Genomic DNA, 18,921 nt, shown 5'->3' on the forward strand with positions numbered 1-18,921 from the left:
AAATTTTTTTGGAAATTGATTCGCAAGGCAATAAACTTCAATACTGAAGTCATTTGATGAATACTTGGAAAAAATGTTCATGACCCCTTAACCCCTTAACTGCTATGGATGAGCAGAGCTCGTCCAAAGCAGGACGAGCAGAGCTCGTCCTGCCCAAACTGTTATTAAACTGCTTTGGACAAGTAAAACTCGTCCTAGCAGAATAGGTACTTTCCTCTAGTGGTCAAGCGGAGAAGCGCGCATTTACGGGGGACATTGCAAGTCATCCTCAAGATGGCAGCATTTTCTTGAGGCTTTAGTTTTCTCCTCCGGCAGGAGCACGGTTTTTCTATAGAAAGACTGCGTGCGGTGGTGGTTACCCATTCATAGCTTACCCGTGAACACGAAAAAGAAGCTATTCATTTTCATCATCTTGTTTGAGTGATGACGATTCGAGTATATATTCATCTTGTGTCTGGAAGTGAAGACAGTGATGACATTGAATGAGTAGCTCCTCCGGTGACGATGAAAACAGCTCGCACGCGAACATTGTGGGTGACCGCCAGTGAAGCCGCCTTGTGTTATTCCGCGTCTTGAAATTTTTCGCACAGCTCCGAAGTTTCAAGAGTGAAATATCCCAAGGCTGCTTAGCCTACACAAGTGAAGTAACATGTGGCGTCTGTAGCTGTTTTGTTTATTAGGTTTTTAATCTTGTTAGCAGCAGGTAGTTTGTTTCCTATGTATTGTTCAGAAATAAACTTTATTCCATTGATTTGACTAAGTATGTGGTGAAAATATTTTTCCAATATCAACTAGCTACTTTTTAGTACAACGAGCATTGAAATCCTCAATAAATAAAATGGGCACTTTTTTTTGACCGGAAATTTTCTTTAAAAATTAGCAGTTAAGGGGTTAATGATTGCATTGCATTACAGAATTAAAATTAAGCTTGTACAGACATTTTATCATTCTCTATATTCATACAATACATTAAAATCTATGGCAGGGGTCTCAAACTCCGCATGCAACCCGCAGTCCTCTCACTTGTGACCCGCGGCCCACACATAGCTATGTTTGTGCCATCTGTTTTTCAAAATGTTTATAATAACCATGTACGTGAGCTATGCAAGCATAGTCTAAAGCATTGTTTTTATGGGGCAACCCATATGGTCAACATAAGCGTGAGACAAAAACAGTATTTCAGAATTTGCATCCAGATTTTGCTCATTTTAGAGGTCGATATCAACATTTTGTTGGATGGAATCTTGGTCCCAAAGCTTCTTCAGAAATAAACCGCCATGGTGGTCTAGTGGTTGCAGTGCGCGACTGCTGACCCACAGGTCGCGGGATCGAATCCCATCCACGGCGGCCACAGCAGAGGCCAACTTTCTGCTTGTGCTTAGATTCAGGTGCACGTAAGAGAACCCCAGGTCAAATTTTCCGAACCCTCTGCTCTGGTGTTTTCCAAAACCATATCGTGGTTTTGGATTGTTAAACTGAAAGAATTATTATTATTCTTCAGAAATGGCCTATGTATGAGATATGAAAAAGGTTCTCTTTTCAGTGGTAGAGTTTGCTGACAATGGGTACGAATTGAATTCTGTTAGGACCACAGAAATTGCAGAATAGTTCTTACATTGTCAACCCCAAGTAATCTAGCTTAATAAGGGAGGATGCTACTAGAAAAATCCAAATTTATCTAAAATTACACATCTACTGTTTTTACTTGCTTCACAAGTTTAGTTTCTCTACTTTTGGACAAAAAAAATCAAAATTGTAATGAAACTTGAAGGAGGGTAAAATCACTTTTAAAGAGCACGAGCTGACTATTAAAAACTAAGAGGAGCTCATTGTCAAAATTCCTCTGGAAGTTTGTCACCCTGGCTGCTTGCCATATTGCATTTCGCATGAGGAGTTCACGATAGCCACGTGCTCAAAATAAGCATGATTTCCAAGCTTTCATGATGGAAGAAATTATTCTAAAAAGCATATTTTTGACACATAAATTAAGCTTTAATTTCAACCTTTAAAATGTATTTTTCTCATCATGCAATCTTCAGCAACTCCTTTTGTTTAGACACCATGTTTTTGGTGCTGATAGCCAGATCTGGATGAAAATTTTTCCACATATTCCTTAACATGTGGGGAGTGCAATTTTTTGAAATTTGTTCTCACTTATATAACTACTATAAACTTATGGTAAGCAAATAACAACTATGGGTTGAGCATTTTAAGAATTCTCACATTACTGTTCTTTGCTAATTAAAATCTCTTATACACACTTTTATGTTGGTTATTTCCTTTCTACAGTTAATGTGGAGCAATATGAGCTATTAATGGCTCATAACAATCAAAGTTTAGTGGCATAAGAAGTGTGTCTGTCCAAAAATAGATAAATTGTACACTTGGTTGCTCTACAAAATGACAACTATGCAACTTACTATAAAACTGATAAGATATTTGAAATCTACATAAAAAGCTATGTAAACAACAAAACTTTTATTGCCTTAAACTACAGATTAAAAAAACTTCTTTTTTTGAGTTGCATCTCCCCTTAACCTGAAAACCTTCATTTAGCATCACTTGTAGTCAATGCATAGTTTTTAAATGTGGAACTTCTTTTTTTGTTTGTTTGTTATGTTGGTATGCTCATGATTATCATCTATAGTTTTAATTTAAAAGGTATTATACTAGTAACTTTGCTAACCAACTAAAATAGTTTTGGTTTTTCAAATAAGGTCTAGCTATGTCATTTACTCAAGGGATAACCACGCTGTATAAACAGACTGAAACAAACCTGTCATGCTAAAGTTTTATTTGCATGAGCGATTTGAAGGGCATACACAATAAAGTGGACCATACATTTCCAAGAGTGTGAGCTGTATATGTCTTATATTTTTTACATATACTCTCAATAATGGGTCATTCCAGCCATTATTCCATGATCGGGAGCTGACATGCCAGTACCGTACCAACAACCGGCCATATCTTCTGCTGCAGCCAGCCAAAGAAGAAGTGATGTTCCCAAAGCCACGAATTGTCATTTACCATGATGTTTTGTCTGAACATGAAATGAACGTCATCAAGACATTAGCACAACCAAGGGTATGCTGCATATAAATATTTCCCACCCAATTATTGTGTGTATCTCACAGCTTAAAATTAATTAGCTTAAATGAAAAACTAATTTCAGCAGTAAATATTTATAAGTGTTAACTACTCTGTCTTGCTATAACTAATACAGTTTGACTTACACCATTTTGTAGAAAATGTTAACATATTGTGGTATGTGTTGGCCATTTTGTCAGCACTCTCTATTGCGGCTGTACTTTATGTTATGTTCACTGAACTACTGCAGCTGAGGAGGGCCACTGTGCAGAACTACAAATCTGGCGAATTGGAAACTGCCAGCTACCGTATTAGCAAGAGTGCCTGGCTGAAGAATGAAGAGCACGGTGTCATAGCCCGTGTAACTCGGAGAATAGAAGATATCACGGGATTGACTGCAGACACTGCTGAGGAGCTTCAGGTGGTCAACTATGGAATAGGTGGCCATTATGAACCTCATTTTGACTTTGCAAGGGTATGTATATAGCGTACATCGTACTCAGTTGTTAAATCTCTGTACAAACTACGGGCTCTATGTGCATGTGCATGTGCACATATGTGCATGCCCACGTATACTACACTTTTTAATTGTCAGTTGGTGTAATTTTAAAATCCTTCATGCTCGAACGAGATGGGCTAGAACTGTAGCAGTTCTGATACTTCATCTACATTCTTGGCACTTGCACCAATAAATTACAAAATATTTATGCGAGGAACCCTCATTTTCATATGTAAACAACAACACTATCACTTACTCTAGCTTTTCACTTATGCTCGGTTGTATAGTGCCTCATTGGTAAGACAACACAGCTGACAGGTGTTATCTATGTTAGGTATCTGCGGAACCATGCTAATGTTAGTGTTATACCAAATAAAAAAATGTAAAATATTCTATGAGAACAATAATATTTTTTTTTTTTGTGACTAATCACTGAAAGTATTGAATCGTTGCTCACTCACAGGCATGCACTTGTACAAATTTTAGTGCTTTGACTGAAGACAGTAACCTTAAAAGGCCATTAAACTTTCCCTGTGTTGATTCTGTCGCACTATACCATCAACAAGCAGCCAGATATCTTTCCCACTGGCCGAAGCGGTCAAATAGAGCAATCATGTTCAATGCCTCAACATGTGTAAATATTCTACCTAAAAACACTTGTTTTTGCATAATATGCTTCTTGAATAATAGAAAAATCTGTAACTATGGCATGAAACCTTTAACAGAAACCTTCTTAGTGTTAGAACGCTTTTGCTTTTCCAGAATGTTTATTTAGAGAAGCCATTAAAGTTAGCTGATGCTTTTGATAGCAGCGAATGTTTATGCTTTTGACAGTAGGGCCAATCCAGACAAGACGTTGATGCAGATGATTGGGTACAAGTCGGTGACCGATGATGTTGACCAATGGTCTGGTCACACTAGGCCTATGACACCAACAATAGTGTAACAAGACCAATGATCAAAAAACAGAGGGGAGACTAGTCAGCTGACCGGCCTTCGAAATATCGGTGACAGACTGAAAACATGGGCCTCAATTGGCAACGCAGGGGTTCGGAGCAGCAGGGGGACAAAAGACAAAGAGACGCAAAACAAAAAGATGGTCGGGGAAAGGGACAACTACGTGGCTGCAGAAAAATAAAAATTTCAGGCACCACCCCGATGGCTTATTGGTGCTCGAAATAGATGTCTCGGTCAGTCGCTGGAGCACTGATTTTATTCGCTGTAACCAATCGGCAGGGCTCAGAGCTGTTCGTTGTAAGGGTGATTTTGTGCCGTTGAAATAATGTATACTTTCACGGTCACACAGATATTGTTCATTTTAAGCGAAAGTTCATTTTCAGTGGAGCCATTATATGTGGGCTCAACTGTACATCAAACAAGGATTAAATAGTATTACTACTAAGTGAGAGGTGCTCCACACCTTTCATCTCGCGTCGAATGCCCAAGCATAATAGGGACCATGGAATCTACAACTGTTTTATTCTACTTAGAACTTTTGTCCCTTAAATATTCTTTTGATATTGCTGAATCACAGCCGGACTAAACTACACCTGCGGGCTTGCTTCTTACGACCTTCGCATCGGGTGTGGTACATGCCTCTCGCCACTTCTTTGAGGGGGGTGCTGCAGCTCTCACCCTTCACCGCTCCGTGCAGGGCGCGCAACGACAGCACACAAGTTCGGGTGCGCTTATTCACTCACCGCACATTGAAAAAAAAGTTTTCTAGTCGTTAAAGACGTACAAATGGTTTATTTCGACTTATTATGTGCAAATGTGCATCGAGCTTAAGTTTATCAAAAGGTGTATAAATGCAAGAGCTGGGAGTAAAGCTTTCTGCCATCAATTGTGTAAACATTCTGAGGTCTGAAAATAAATATTTATTGCTCGTAAGCACTGGCAATAGTTGAACACTTTCAAGTGGAAACTTTGCTGGACTTCACGTATGTCTTTTTCACAACCCAATGTGCTTCCTAGTCGGCCTGTGTGGGTAGATGGAAGGCTTGTCATTTGTGTCAGTCATTTGGTTGGTGTGATTGGTGAAAAGAATTCTTAGGAATTTTTCGGCTATGAAATCTGCAAACCATAGGGAGTGGCTGTCGTCAATGCGTCCTCGAAGAGAGTAGGCGCAGAATCGGGAAGAAGTTTTCTGATGCGGCATGCAGGCATACAGTTTTCATGGCGGAAGTGTCTGCTGCATATGACTGTCGATGCAGACTTGTCATTGATGATGAGGTTGTGTCTCGCAATAATCTTTTGCCATTTAGCGCAAAGCTCAGCATTGTTGGGAATTGGGGAAAAGAAACGCCAGTGTTTTCCCTGAATGGGACTTACAATACGGAACACAGCAATACACCATCTTACTGCTAATATATATCCATGTATGTACTATGCATACTGAAGGTTGTATGACCGTTTTCTCGAGTCGAGGAATCACTGCAAACTGAACACTGAGACAGCACCAAACTAAGTCTAGAATAAAGCAAGCCACACTAGGGATAAAGGAAAATTGACAACAACCTGCTTGTAGGACTAAGCCACAAGAGAATTCATTCAGATTTTTTAGAAAAAAAGTTGCTCAATTGCCAAAAAGTTAGAAAGGTTTCAGTTTCTCTATCTAAACATGCTCTTTCACGAACTCAAAGGATAGCAGAACTGATTTGCACTAGAAAGTTTTACTTCCAGGGCAAGCGGCTTGCGAGCGTAAGCAGCTGCATTCTTCATCGATGTGGCTTTCAGTACAAAAGAACACCAAAGAGCTTTGGGTCCCCAAAATTAATGTTTCTAGGTGGTGTTAACACCTTGACAATGCACACTACCACTCTCAGTGCGTGCTGTCTTAAGGGGTTATTCAGCTGCAAGAGTCCTCCTTTTTTTTACTTTCTTTCTCTCTATATGCAGTTATTTTTAACCATTAGAGGTACAACTCATGTACGTGTTTTGAAACGCTGTCAAGGTGCAGATGCACCTTTTAGCCCTGAAAACCACTCGAAATGTAATTGGAAAAATAAACAAATATGAAATACTTAGCAAAGGGAAAGCGTGCTCGTCATTTCTGTAAGCGACCTCTCTTAATTTAAATCTCGTCCAACGAGACCAATATCCAAAGGTATTTGGTGCCCTTTGTTTGCAGAACAGATGCAGCATTGTTTATCTCTCTTTCTCTGTTGTTGCCAGTGCTTTATGCTGCCTGCATTATGCCTCATTAGCTGATTCATCCACATTCTTACTGAGTTTCAGCTTGTATTATCCACGAGCCCATGCATACCTACAATTAGCAGTGAGCAGTCTGAGAAATTTAGTTTTTTTAAAAGAAGACGTTCATTTGTCTACCCCCGAATTCTTGAATCTCTTCATTGACAACCCTCATTCCGCGATTTCACATCGAACAACACTGCTGTGCCGTGTGTGCGGCGCAGAAGATGCAAGGTCAGGGTCGCTGCTCCCCTACCGCCGATGGGTGGCGGAACATACTCAGAAACTCTCCCATTGCTTCCGCGACAGGTGAGAAGGTGGTAAGGAAAGAAGCGTGCGCAGGTGCAGTCTAGCCCGGCCATGGCTGAATATAAATCACTTTTTTCGTACTGTAATTAACTGTGACTGGCTGTACACTGAAAAGAGCAAGTAATGCTTATGTTTTCATTTATTATGAGGAGAGCATTCTTAAGGTAATGAAGAGAGCCTTTCATCCTCAGAGGGGAATATTATTGAGCCAAGACTGGTTATACTCAGCATAAATGCTTTGAAACAGTTTAGAGTGGATTAACAAGGCTTGTTCAGTATAGTTGAGGAAATCATTTGTCACTCCTTATGGTATAACTGCATTTAATGTTTTTGCACAGCTGAATAGAATGTTTGCTTCATGGTTATGCAAGATACAAGCAAGCATAATGTAGGAAGGTTGTCAGTGCCGACTTACTATTAAGATTTTATGGTCTGGTATAAGACGCACTCTCGGAACGCACATACACAGTCACGTCGTCGAGCAAGCACACACGTGAACAATAATTTAACACTTTTATAATAGCAAGCTCACCAGTTGAATCTAATAAGCTATTGCAGACATGCCAAATAGCACAAGGCAATGCCAATAGAGATTATAACACACAAAAAACAACACAGCATATACTATGTACTGCGAATTTGGTGTCGCTGATGTCCAACTCACAATGAGGGGCTCGCATGAAATTAGCTGCAGAATAGTCCCCATGGCTCTCCTATGAGAGACATCTGTCCACCACTACACCAAACCCAAAGAGAAAAAAAATATCGTCCCCGAGTGCCCAAATAGCCTCACTTCTTAAGAGTGGTGTTACTGGCGTCACTGCACAACCACGGTGCTTTCTCTCACTCTGCAACAAAACTAGCCATAACTAATTAGCCGGATGCACGTGCGCTATGAGGCAAAAATGCCTTTACGATGCGTGATAGCACTTCCACAGAATTAAGTGATGCTATAAAACATAAAAATTAATAGAGCTGTCTGTGAATGTGCATTCTGCTTTATCACTTTATGATGCAGCGAGAGGAAAAGAATGCTTTCCAAAGCCTTGGGACCGGTAACAGGATTGCGACTTGGCTGAACTATGTAAGCATTTTGTGGAGTTTTCTCTTGCCACGTAGTTTAATCAGAGATACTTTTGTTTCTCTTTCCAGCTGACTGTAAATAAGTACACACTTGATGCATGTCTCTTTTCTTCTTCTTTTTTATCTTGCTTTTGCATAAGTTATGGCTTTAACACTGGATCACTAATCTCTCTCTCTTTCAGCATTGACTTCAATACAAGTTTGGCTTTTTATATTTTGTTTTATTAAGAAACTTTCAAATTTTCAAAAACATATGTATGAGGAAGTCGCACGACATCCTTTGCTTCCTATATAATAGATTATGCACAATTACTTGGTAGTAGGGCTCCAGTTATGCCTTGAGCAGTGTGAGTAGGCACCAACTTTGCAGGTGGAGTATGTGTGTGCGTTTGCCCATTAGATAGACGTGCTACTGAATTGTACTGCATGCAGAGCTCATAGACGGACGGAACACTAACTCCTCATACAGCAACCACACGCCATATATGGTTGTGTTTCATGTGGCATGTGCTTGCCAAATGAGGTATATGCGACACGTGCCACAAGGAACACTTGCAACTCTTAGATATGTGAACACGAGTGCCACAGCAGCTGACGTTTTTACCGGCGGACTTGTCTTCTTCACGCTGCAATTGCTTGCAACTCTTGTGGCATGTAGTTACAGCATGTCGAGGTGCTGTAAGGTGTCATCCAGCACAGATGTGTTACCAAACTACTTTGATATCACAGATGGATAAGTTTAAACAGGGAAGGAGCTAAGTACTAATTTTACGATGTAGTGAGACATGAAATTAATAATTATTGGATTGTGAATGGCTACCAGAGAAAAAAAATCGAAAGTATTATGTGTAGAGGTGATGCCGCTACGACAGGCTACTTTCACAGATACAGGTTTAAAGGGCAAGAAGATGGGAAACATTTGGCTCTTAACTGTCTGGATTATTTTCGGCACGTTAACAATTTTCAAGACATTTCTTAAGTTATGCACAAAAAAAAAAGAGGGGAGGGGGGATTATGATGACTGAAAAATGTGCAGGTCTTAGTGAGTTCTCAACTCAAAATTTCATGTACATGGCAGCTTATACATTTTGCTAACGGTATGCTTTGTGATTGTTGTTTAGTTCATATAGGCAAAAGAAAAAATTCATTGTTGGCTTTAGTCAGATGATGTAAGATTCAACTGAAGAACTAGGCCACGCATCAACAGGAAGTTATTACACTCAGCCACAATGGTGTAAGCTTGAAAGAAATGTGGGGAATAACATGCTCAGATATTATTGTCTATCTTAATTTCACCACGAAACACAAAAATTGTAGTTAGTTTAAATGAATAGTTGAAGTAATATAAAACATAAAGGTTTCATAACAGGAGTTTTTCATGCGCATTTTAAGTATATCTACTGTCATTAGTAAAGACGGGACATTAATTCTCAGATAAGATACTTGAACCCTGGGTTATTGTTTTTTTTTTTTTTGCTTTCTTTCACCATTTCTATTAGCTATGTCATAATCATGTGCACAACGCCTTTGGACTCGGAGGAAAAGATTTTGCTGATATCTGTTTTCTAGCTCATATTAGTGGCTAGATATATTTTAGTGCAGTATTTTCTTTGGTATAAGTCATTATTTTTTTTTCTACTATAACGGCTGTGATGTTTGTTTGCTTCTCATTTTTGTCATAATAGTGCAGGTTGAGCTTTTGTTGGTACTAACCTTGCTTTTTGTTTGTGCAGATCTTTTGTGTTTATTTTGCATGTAGTATGTCCTGTGCATTATTCTATTTTACTTCAAAGCTACTTATTACACAGATTGCTACTACTAACCACCTAAGATGTGGGCTATTGCAACTAATACTGCTGCAGTACTAACTGCCTAATCATGCTTATTGTGAATGTTGCTGCACTCGTGGTGCCATTCTCGCTTATGTTTATCTTTTTGTTCTTGTTTTGAAGAAAAAAGGCAAGCAAAAACTACCACCGCACTTGTCAAATGGCAACCGGGTTTCCACGTGGCTTAACTATGTAAGCAGATGTGAAGTCTCCCTTTCTGTCTCTTTGTCTGTTTATTTTTTATGCTATAAATATAAGCTTTAGAAGATACGGGAATGCTTAGACTGCTTGCATGGTCATAGGTCTCAAGTTATGTAAAGCATGCATCAGTGACGGTGCATGTACAAAGCATTATGACTGAACACTCTAAAATTGACATGCTGTAGGCATCAACGTACTTTGCTCTTTCTCTCCTTACTCTAATATCTTCTGTTGTGCTAGCTGAATTAGCCTCATGTAGTGGTATTGATTGTGGTTTAGTGTAAAATTAATGGGCCCCTCACCAGGCATCATAAAAAATTTTAGAGAGACCATGGAAGTAATTGCGTGTTCGATGAGCAGCATTATGCCACAAAAGTTTTTTCAGTTGGTTCATTACGAGCCGAGAAAACTGTTTCTTTTTTTAAATGGCGTGAAAGGAAGATGCGAGGAGGCGAGCTGAAAACCCTTGCCACTCGCCCCGCGCTGCCTTCACAAGCCAAATCTCTTCCGCTACCCTCTCCGGCACTCAACCAAGAGGTCACGTGCACATGTGAGCGGCGTTCTTTTGTTAACTAGCATTATTTCGTGATCTACTGCCTGTTTCTGCAGGATGGTTTGGAAACGCTCGTTTAGATGCGGTAGAATAGATGAGCATATAAGGAGTGCTCGAACGCGCAGGGCCATTAATTTCGTTTTAAGAGATGGCGCCTGCTTGATGCGCTAACTGCCGGGGCACCAACACATGCAAAACGCAAGCACATTAGCCCCGCATCTCGTAGCAATTCACAGGGGGGAAAATGGAAAAGACGCAAGCATTTCCTTTTTGTGTCTCTTTATTTATCTCAATATTTATTCATCTATTCAAGCAACAACTTGCATAAACTACACATGTTGTGTTAAATAATTTTTGCCGTGTCACGTGCTAATGTTGGGAATGTCAGAGCACAGTCGTCTACATAGAGGACCAACGTCACAGCACTGCCGTGTACGTAGGGCAATTCATGCGTGTACGTTATGCCCTCATTGTCTGGGCATGTGCCCACGCAAGAAAGGGAGATCAGCGTTCATCTTGAAATTTGGCCTAATTCCGCACCACGTGGCGTTGCAATTTTGGCAGACATGATCATCTACTAAACTAAAGAGGCTTCATTTGGTTTTACACCGGTAGAAACAAAGATGTCTGCTGAAGCTGTTACATTATTGAATACCTAGAAACTTATAAAAGGTTGGGGAATCAAACTGTTAAATTGAGACTGCTGTAGGATAAGTAAGCTATTATTAGCCATTATATTATACAACTTAAAAAGTGTCCTACTATGTAGGCCACAATTTGTCATAATGTATGTTTATATGAAGTCAGTGCAAAGTAGTGTTTGTTATAATTTGCCTGTTTTTTCCACAAGCATAGTTTTTAGCCGTTTTGTAATATGTATAGACAACCAGTCTATTGGCTTTGTGGACACCTACCGAACACACGATTTCTGATTTTTCTCCAGTTTCATTATATTGTATGGAAGCTTTAACAACCACTGTGTTTACTTATTTGTGTTGTTTTTATTACTATATTCATTTAGAAACTTAAGCTATGTGCCTAAATTCATTTTTAATAAAAAGTACATTTTTTTTACCTCCACACAATATCTTATTAGTGCTACACTTTAGCTCTACATCAGAGTACACATTTATAATGATAACATAGGTTATTGTAACTGTGCCAATAATGCTTTCACTTTATCGATGCCGGTGTGTCCACTTGTCTGATGGCGGGAGGTTATTGACTAACATTGGTCACACGCAATCTTATGAAAGTAAGGTCTATGGAAGCAATCTGTTGAGGATAGAACTTTAAGAATGAATTCAGCTCACAGCTCTCAAATCTCACAGTTTAAATATAACCACATAGTAATTGATTTTGTATTACTGCTAATAAGGGGAGGGGGTGTTTATGCCACAAGAACACAAACACATCACGCCGTTGCTGTTGGCTGCTTCCTTAATGATGTCTGTTGCAGCCTGAAATGGTTGGTACATAATGCTTTTCTTTACCTGTACAGTAGACGATACTTTGTGTGCAACCAGTTTAGATGTTTTGGCAGCAGCAGCTCATACCGCTTTTATACAAAGCTGCTGTTTGGATTCAGCGGCAGTTTCATTACTTCTGCTGCTTTTATTATTCATTCAGTGCTTATTTGCAAGCTCTTCTAACATCTGCACGTTTGAATGAAAGCCCATGCTAAAGTTCGGAACACAGTGTTGTAAAGTCAACCATAGGAGCACTGACCCCCATTTTCTATATTGTTCCTCCCTTCAGCACTCTACCTCAACTGAAGGATAGGCATAGAAGTGCCACTCCTCAACAAAAGTGGTTACTGTGCTTCATTGACACTCTACAACAGCTCTTGTATGCTGTAGTACTTTTTCATTTCAAGGGCAACACTGTGCACAACTAGGTGGAGTGGAGGAGTAGTGTTGACTTGAGGATCACTCGATATTTGAGCAGATACTGCTGTTCCTGGCCACCAGTGATCTCATAACATTTTATCTATTCACACCAAACTATAGGCCCAAAAAATATGCACTGTCTAGCAGTTATTTTCAGTTTGTGTGATGCAATTTAGAATAACTATGTATTGTATGTACAAAATTTGAGCATTTAAATGTCTTATATGTGTTCACGTGTTCACCGTCACATGTTGGGGTCGTGCATCTACATGCTCAAGTGGCATGTAAATTCTACTCTAGGGCACCCAGAGGTCACACTAAATCAATTGTATTGTGTGTTGGAAATTAGCCTTTCATTACACAGTAAATTTGACTGTGGCATCCAGGGGCATAGCCAGGGGGATGTCTTTGTATCACAAGGCACAACACTTCCACACCTTCCTGCACCCCCCCCCCCCTTCCCAAAAAAATTTTTTTCTGAGCGTCGGAGTATACCTATTTGGCAGAAAAGTGACTCAGATATTGTTTAGATGCTGGCTCTTTTTACTGTTTGACTAGTGGCGTATAGCACCGCTCAAAGATTATTTCTGGTTATGCCACTGGTGGCAACACTAGTTGCTTCAGTTAAAAAAAAGGCAAATAAATCTAGATGAAAAGAAAGTGCAATGAGGAAGACCGTAACATCCTTGTGAAAATTCGTAAGGTTGCTATGTGTCCTGCAACCGAAATCAAGGCCTTAGTGCCTGATATACTCATTGCAGAAGGCTGAGTTCCTCTTGAGCATGTCACTACTTGCATTGAGAAGATCATCACAGAGGTGCCGAAAGAAAGTGCACACCATGTGCTTTGATACTTGTGGGGTCTCTAAATGAGGCACGCCTGGCGCTAACGCGCCAATCATAATGATGATGATGAGCTTGCACGCGAGCACAATGCCACCTATCGTGTTGTTAACCCTAAATGTGGCTTATCCGCGAGACACTTGTGCGCCACAAGACGCAGACAACTTTACATGGGGTAATAGCCCCCCCACATACTTCAAGTCATACAGTGTGTTGTGTTCAGTCTAGGTTCATAACAACCTTACACTTATACACAGGGTGCTCATTGAGTTGTTTTTAGTGTTTCGTGTAAATAGTAGTCATTCAAAATTAGATTACAATAAAGTGGCTCAACTGTATTTTTTTGCTGTGCCATTTTGAACAAGTGTTTAGCAGTCGGGGTCCCACTGTATAGTATTCCCTTTAGGAGCAAATTATGATGCACTATCTGCAAATGCATTAAAGGGACCGTCAACTGCCCGAAACGTGAAATGAGATGGCTCCACTGATGTAAAGATTGTCTGTTGCATTGACTCAAACCAATCCTGGTTTTTTCGTGAGAGATAGATTTATATTTTTATTTCTTTATTGAAAGTCACAAAACATAACCTGTGGCACCTCTGGTGGCAAAAATATGAACCATCCAATGTACCCGGCCACGTGACTGTTGATTGCTGCACACATCCGACGATTTTTTTTTGCTAGTATTGAAAAATTGTTTTCTTTATATCAACAGATATTACTTGATAAAAATGTACAGATAGGCCTGCATTAGTAGTGTGCATTAAAGTGGCGCTGCCTTTGCGTGACATAATGATTCCAAGCTTCTTAGTGCATCCTGAGCAACTTTTCAGCATGATCACGCAACTGTGCACACAGTTTCCAGGTCATTAAGATTTAGGAATGAATGAATTAACTTGATTTTAAGTCTGGCAGTTTCCTTCGGACGAGGCAGGGGGGGGAAGGGGGCATTAATTACTGTCCCGTCGGAAGCACCAGAAAAATGATCTCTAAACTCCAAACTCAAGAAGTTGCCCAAAATTGCATCTTGAGAAAGATGCATTTTAAACGCAGAAATGAAAGCTCATTTATGGGGCAAAGTTATGCTTTTTAAAATTATTTCTTCCATTATGAGAACTTCGAGATCATGGTTATTTTGAGCATGTAGCTTTGGAAAACTTCTGATGCGAAATTCAATTGCAAGCAGCCAGGTAACAATGTCCAGGACTCTAGAGAGTGAACTTTTTTATATTTAATGCCCACTTTGGTTTCTTTAAGAGTTATCTTAATCTATGTCGAGTTCAATTATGGCCTCGATTTCTTTATGTCATGAAAATAGGGAAACTGAACTTGTGAAAGCAAGTAAAAGAAAATATGCAATTTAGTGGAAAAAAAACTAGCTTTTTTCGAATAGCATCTCCCCTTGATCTCCAGTCCACTTCTGCAGCGTGCCTTATTATGATATGTTTTTGGCACGTGTGTCCCAAGATTTTTAAGTATGTATCACCCTAGGAAACCAGTTTGTTGTCACCCATCTATGTTTTACGTCGCATGGTCATAGAGGGGTCAATATACTGGCCTAAAACAATGCTAGTAATGCTAAAGATCAGTGTAAAGTAAATGAGGTTTAAAATAATATAAGCTACTAAAATAGGTAAGAATTAATCGCGACATTTTACCTAAAATCTCAAAACACGAGTCTGAACCAGCTGGCTGATGCCTACGTTGTGCAAGAGAAGTAGGCACCCTTGGCAAGCGTGCACTTGCCAAGAGAATTGTTTAATTGCCTGTGCTATGCACCTCTTCAGGTTTCAAGGTCGTGCAGCTGCATTTAGTGCAAGATTTAGAACTGTGCCAAGACGGGCATGAGAACGAAATTAGCTCAGGATTTAGCTCGGGATTTAGAACCACACAAAGACCTCCACCAGAAATTCATGAGCGCTAGCCTAACTGCACAATTGGTGCTGGATTAGAGCAAAATTACCATTACATTAAAACACCCAATTTTTTAAGGCTTTTATATCAATCTTATTGTTTCTGCAGATGAGTGACGTGTCTGCTGGTGGTGCAACAGTGTTTCCTCAGCTGAGGTTGACCCTTTGGCCAAAGAAGGTAAACTCTATAGTTGAGTTGTGATGTGTGATTAATTTTATCACTGTTTTTGATACTACTGTATAATACATCCATCGTATATATGTATCCATCTGCCCGTATGCTAAGGCTTTACCTTTGTCGAGCTGAATCTTATTACAAATAACAGTTGATGGTCAATTTTTTTCATTACTCAGTTTTTTCTGACTATGTAGCCAGTTTCACTGCCTTCAGTATTGGCCAAGTGTACCACTGCCTGTAGGAAGCCACAGTATGCAAAGATTGTCAATAAAATTTATGCCGTTTTTCCTTTTTTTTTCTTTTTTTTTTTCATTTTACACTACTCATCAATGCTGCAAACTATTACTTGCATACTTGAATTACACAAATATGAATTGGATCATTCATTCATTGATAGTATCTCATCAAAAAATCTCTTTTCGTTTTGGGAGGCTTTACGGATGATAACCTGCAGTTGGCTACTCTTTAACACGAAAGTGTTTTATGTCGAAGTCTACCACGGTTTCGCTGATGTATTCCAGTCACCGATATGACATTGTAAAATATATTTTAACAGATTGCAAAGGAAAAAAAAACGAGAACGAAAGGATTTGTCACGGGGCATCAAACTAGGGACTTCTTCATCCACAACACACGGCGCTGACCACTACGCTACGGAGCATACACTATCAAGGATGCTAAGGGCAAGCCATTCATATACACCATATACCGTTTGGTGGCCCTCAGAGCTTCATAACTGGAGGGCGTTCTCGTCATCAGTAGCCAGATGGCGCTAAGGCCTTGTGCTGGGCATGCTCTCAAGGTCCTCACCTCTAGCGTTTTGATCAGTGCCCCCTCCACAGAACGGGGTCTCTCTTGCGTGCGTGCTTGTCACACTTGTGATTCAAGAGAGCACAAAAATCACTTCTCTCACTAGCTGCCGCTGGTGCAGCCACGTCTACAAAGGGAGCACACTGCTCATACACGAAGCAATAAGAATCGTGACAGTTGCTCGCGCTCGTTCTGTGTATACTTGGGCGTTCGTTTTGTGAGCCTTTCTTTCTGTTTGAATAGCACGCTTTAAATGTCAAGCAGTGACAGTTGCTAGTCCGCGCACGTCTTGTGTATGCTCATTTTGTGCATGCTTTCTGCTTGAGGTGTGCACTGCAAGTTTCGAGATGGTTGTCGTTCTTCGCGTTATTTTGCAATTTGTTGCTGTAGCATTCATTCTCCCTTGTGGCGTAACAATGCACAAATAATGCCTAACCAACTTTGTGAAAGCATGTTTGTTTTTTTTTTTTTTTTTTTTTTTTTGTGGTATACCGATTTTTAGGAGAGGGATCCACCATATTTTTTTCGAGCTTTTGGATTCCTTCTGCTTAGTGCAGTACCAAAGGGGAGAATAGTGAATAGGAGACAAAGTAACAACGAACTTTTGCTGGTATCGTCACATAATGGGCACACGTCTTTTTTCTACAGTTTTGAAGCAAACGTACAGGAAACATATGAAAAGTAGTGAGGGGAAAGCTATACTTTGGGCAGGCAGAACCAGCCACTGACAGAGACAGGTGGGGAGATGGAGATGGGTGACCTTTTGCATTATCTGGAGAAAGTTCGTTTTTGTTGGAGCATACATTTTTTTCAGAAAAACTGAATTGGCAATGACTGTGGCAATGAGAAAGTAGGTCAATACAGTTCTAAACTTCAATCACCCAGCCATACCAAAAAAACAAGTTCTCCTGCCCGAAACAGCAGAATGGTCTAACTACATCTAAGATGTACCTTTACTGAATTCTAAGAGCAAGGTTAGTGTTTAGAAGACACTGAATATCTCTCTGTTTTTTGTAACACTTTGATGCATTTATAATATTAATAATATCTGGGATTTTACGTCCCACTGCGGTGAATGGGAAGTTTTTGTGCATAAGTATGTATTTTGCTATTCGAATTTTTTTTTAAATGGCATTAATCTGCTCATACTATAGTATAAGCATAATTTCAAGTGGTATACCTGGTTATTATTTGTTGTTTCTAGGGTGCTGCTGCTTTCTGGTACAATCTTCATCGGAGTGGTGAGGGGGACATGCTCACACGGCATGCTGCTTGCCCAGTTCTTGCTGGCTCGAAATGGGGTTAGTATGACTACCATATCAGTAGAGTTCACTAAATGCCAAATCATCTGTAATACAACAGACCTTCTACTGGTACCTGTTCTAGGTTGGTATATGCTGGAAGTCCCAATCTCAGCTAGTGGGTCTATATTGTAAATGTTTTCAAGAGAATTAAAAGTGCCTAGTGATCAGGTGCAGTGCATATCATTGCTTACGTGACTTGAGGCAAATTAACAGTATGTTTTCATATGGTATATTGCAGAGTCAAAATGAAACTGTCCTGAATGTTTGCCTTGTTTGCAGTTCAAAAAGTGATGTATTTGCAAGAGCAGACCTTACCTAAGCAAAGACTTCATGATGATGAACTCTCTGCAATTTGGCATGCATCAATCGCAAGCCACGTCACACCGATGCTTTGCCTTGAGAACAATATGTGCCACAGATGCCAGAGTTTGTAATCACAAAGCTAATCACAACTTTATTTCTGCAATATGTATATACCTAGACAGCTTCGAATGAAGTACTATCACAAAAAATGACCTGGGAAGCTATATCCACCACAATAGCAGGCTGAATTGTTGTGCTACCAAGTTTTAAATCATAAGTTCGATTTCCAGCACAGTGGCCAAAATTCGATGGGGGCTAAATGCAATAACACCCATGTGCTTATATTCTGGTCCACATTAAATAATCTCAGATGGTCAAAATTTATTCGTAAACCCCAAGTAATGCATGTCTCATACCATACAGAACAAAAAAAGGTGAATTTAAGAGCTCATTATCTTTGTTAGACAATCAAGCCAAGGAAAGTGTAAAGAACACTCTCTGTAGCAATTATGCTACAAATGTAAAAAAATTAAAGTAGACGAAAGGACAACTTGCCACTGGCAGGTACTGAACCTACGGCAAACCTGCAGGCGGCAGGTGTAGTCCAAGGATTACAGTAGGCTCTCATGAAATAGGACCTGATGGAACCAGAAAAATATTGTCACGGGTGTAGAAATACCTCTTTAGTGGAGCTGCTAAAATGGCACCTAATGAAAGAAGAAGCTGACATTGGTATTGTCGGGCTCAGTCTGGCCCTGTTGACTGGCATTCTGTGCACCCTGTGCACTGTTATTTCACTCTCGTACCAACTCATGACCCCTAAATAAATACTCCCCATAACAACATGTTCCAAGATAAATTTACTAGCACAAAGAAAGATGAAACATTCAGGAAGGACAGACACTATAACTATAATGATGCTATAGTGT

The 18,921-nt window shown here is 39.8% G+C and overlaps 1 protein-coding gene across 4 annotated transcripts in view; it reads left to right on the forward strand.

Moving 5' to 3' along the window:
- PH4alphaEFB (prolyl 4-hydroxylase subunit alpha-1) overlaps nucleotides 1–18,921 on the forward strand; it is a 74,435-nt gene that overhangs the window by 37,076 nt on the left and 18,438 nt on the right. For 3 of the 4 annotated variants that reach the window (XM_037435780.2, XM_075878504.1, XM_037435781.2), the window contains exons 8-13: nucleotides 2,911–3,084; nucleotides 3,338–3,562; nucleotides 8,106–8,171; nucleotides 10,123–10,191; nucleotides 15,507–15,575; nucleotides 17,590–17,686. In XM_037435780.2, the coding sequence (XP_037291677.1) occupies nucleotides 2,911–3,084; nucleotides 3,338–3,562; nucleotides 8,106–8,171; nucleotides 10,123–10,191; nucleotides 15,507–15,575; nucleotides 17,590–17,686 (700 nt within the window). The remainder of the gene's footprint in view (nucleotides 1–2,910; nucleotides 3,085–3,337; nucleotides 3,563–8,105; nucleotides 8,172–10,122; nucleotides 10,192–15,506; nucleotides 15,576–17,589; nucleotides 17,687–18,921) is intronic. The other variant, XM_037435782.2, reaches the window with a different exon arrangement.

The sequence above is a fragment of the Rhipicephalus microplus genome, chromosome X, assembly GCF_043290135.1.
Source record: "Rhipicephalus microplus isolate Deutch F79 chromosome X, USDA_Rmic, whole genome shotgun sequence".
NCBI lineage: Eukaryota > Metazoa > Arthropoda > Arachnida > Ixodida > Ixodidae > Rhipicephalus > Rhipicephalus microplus.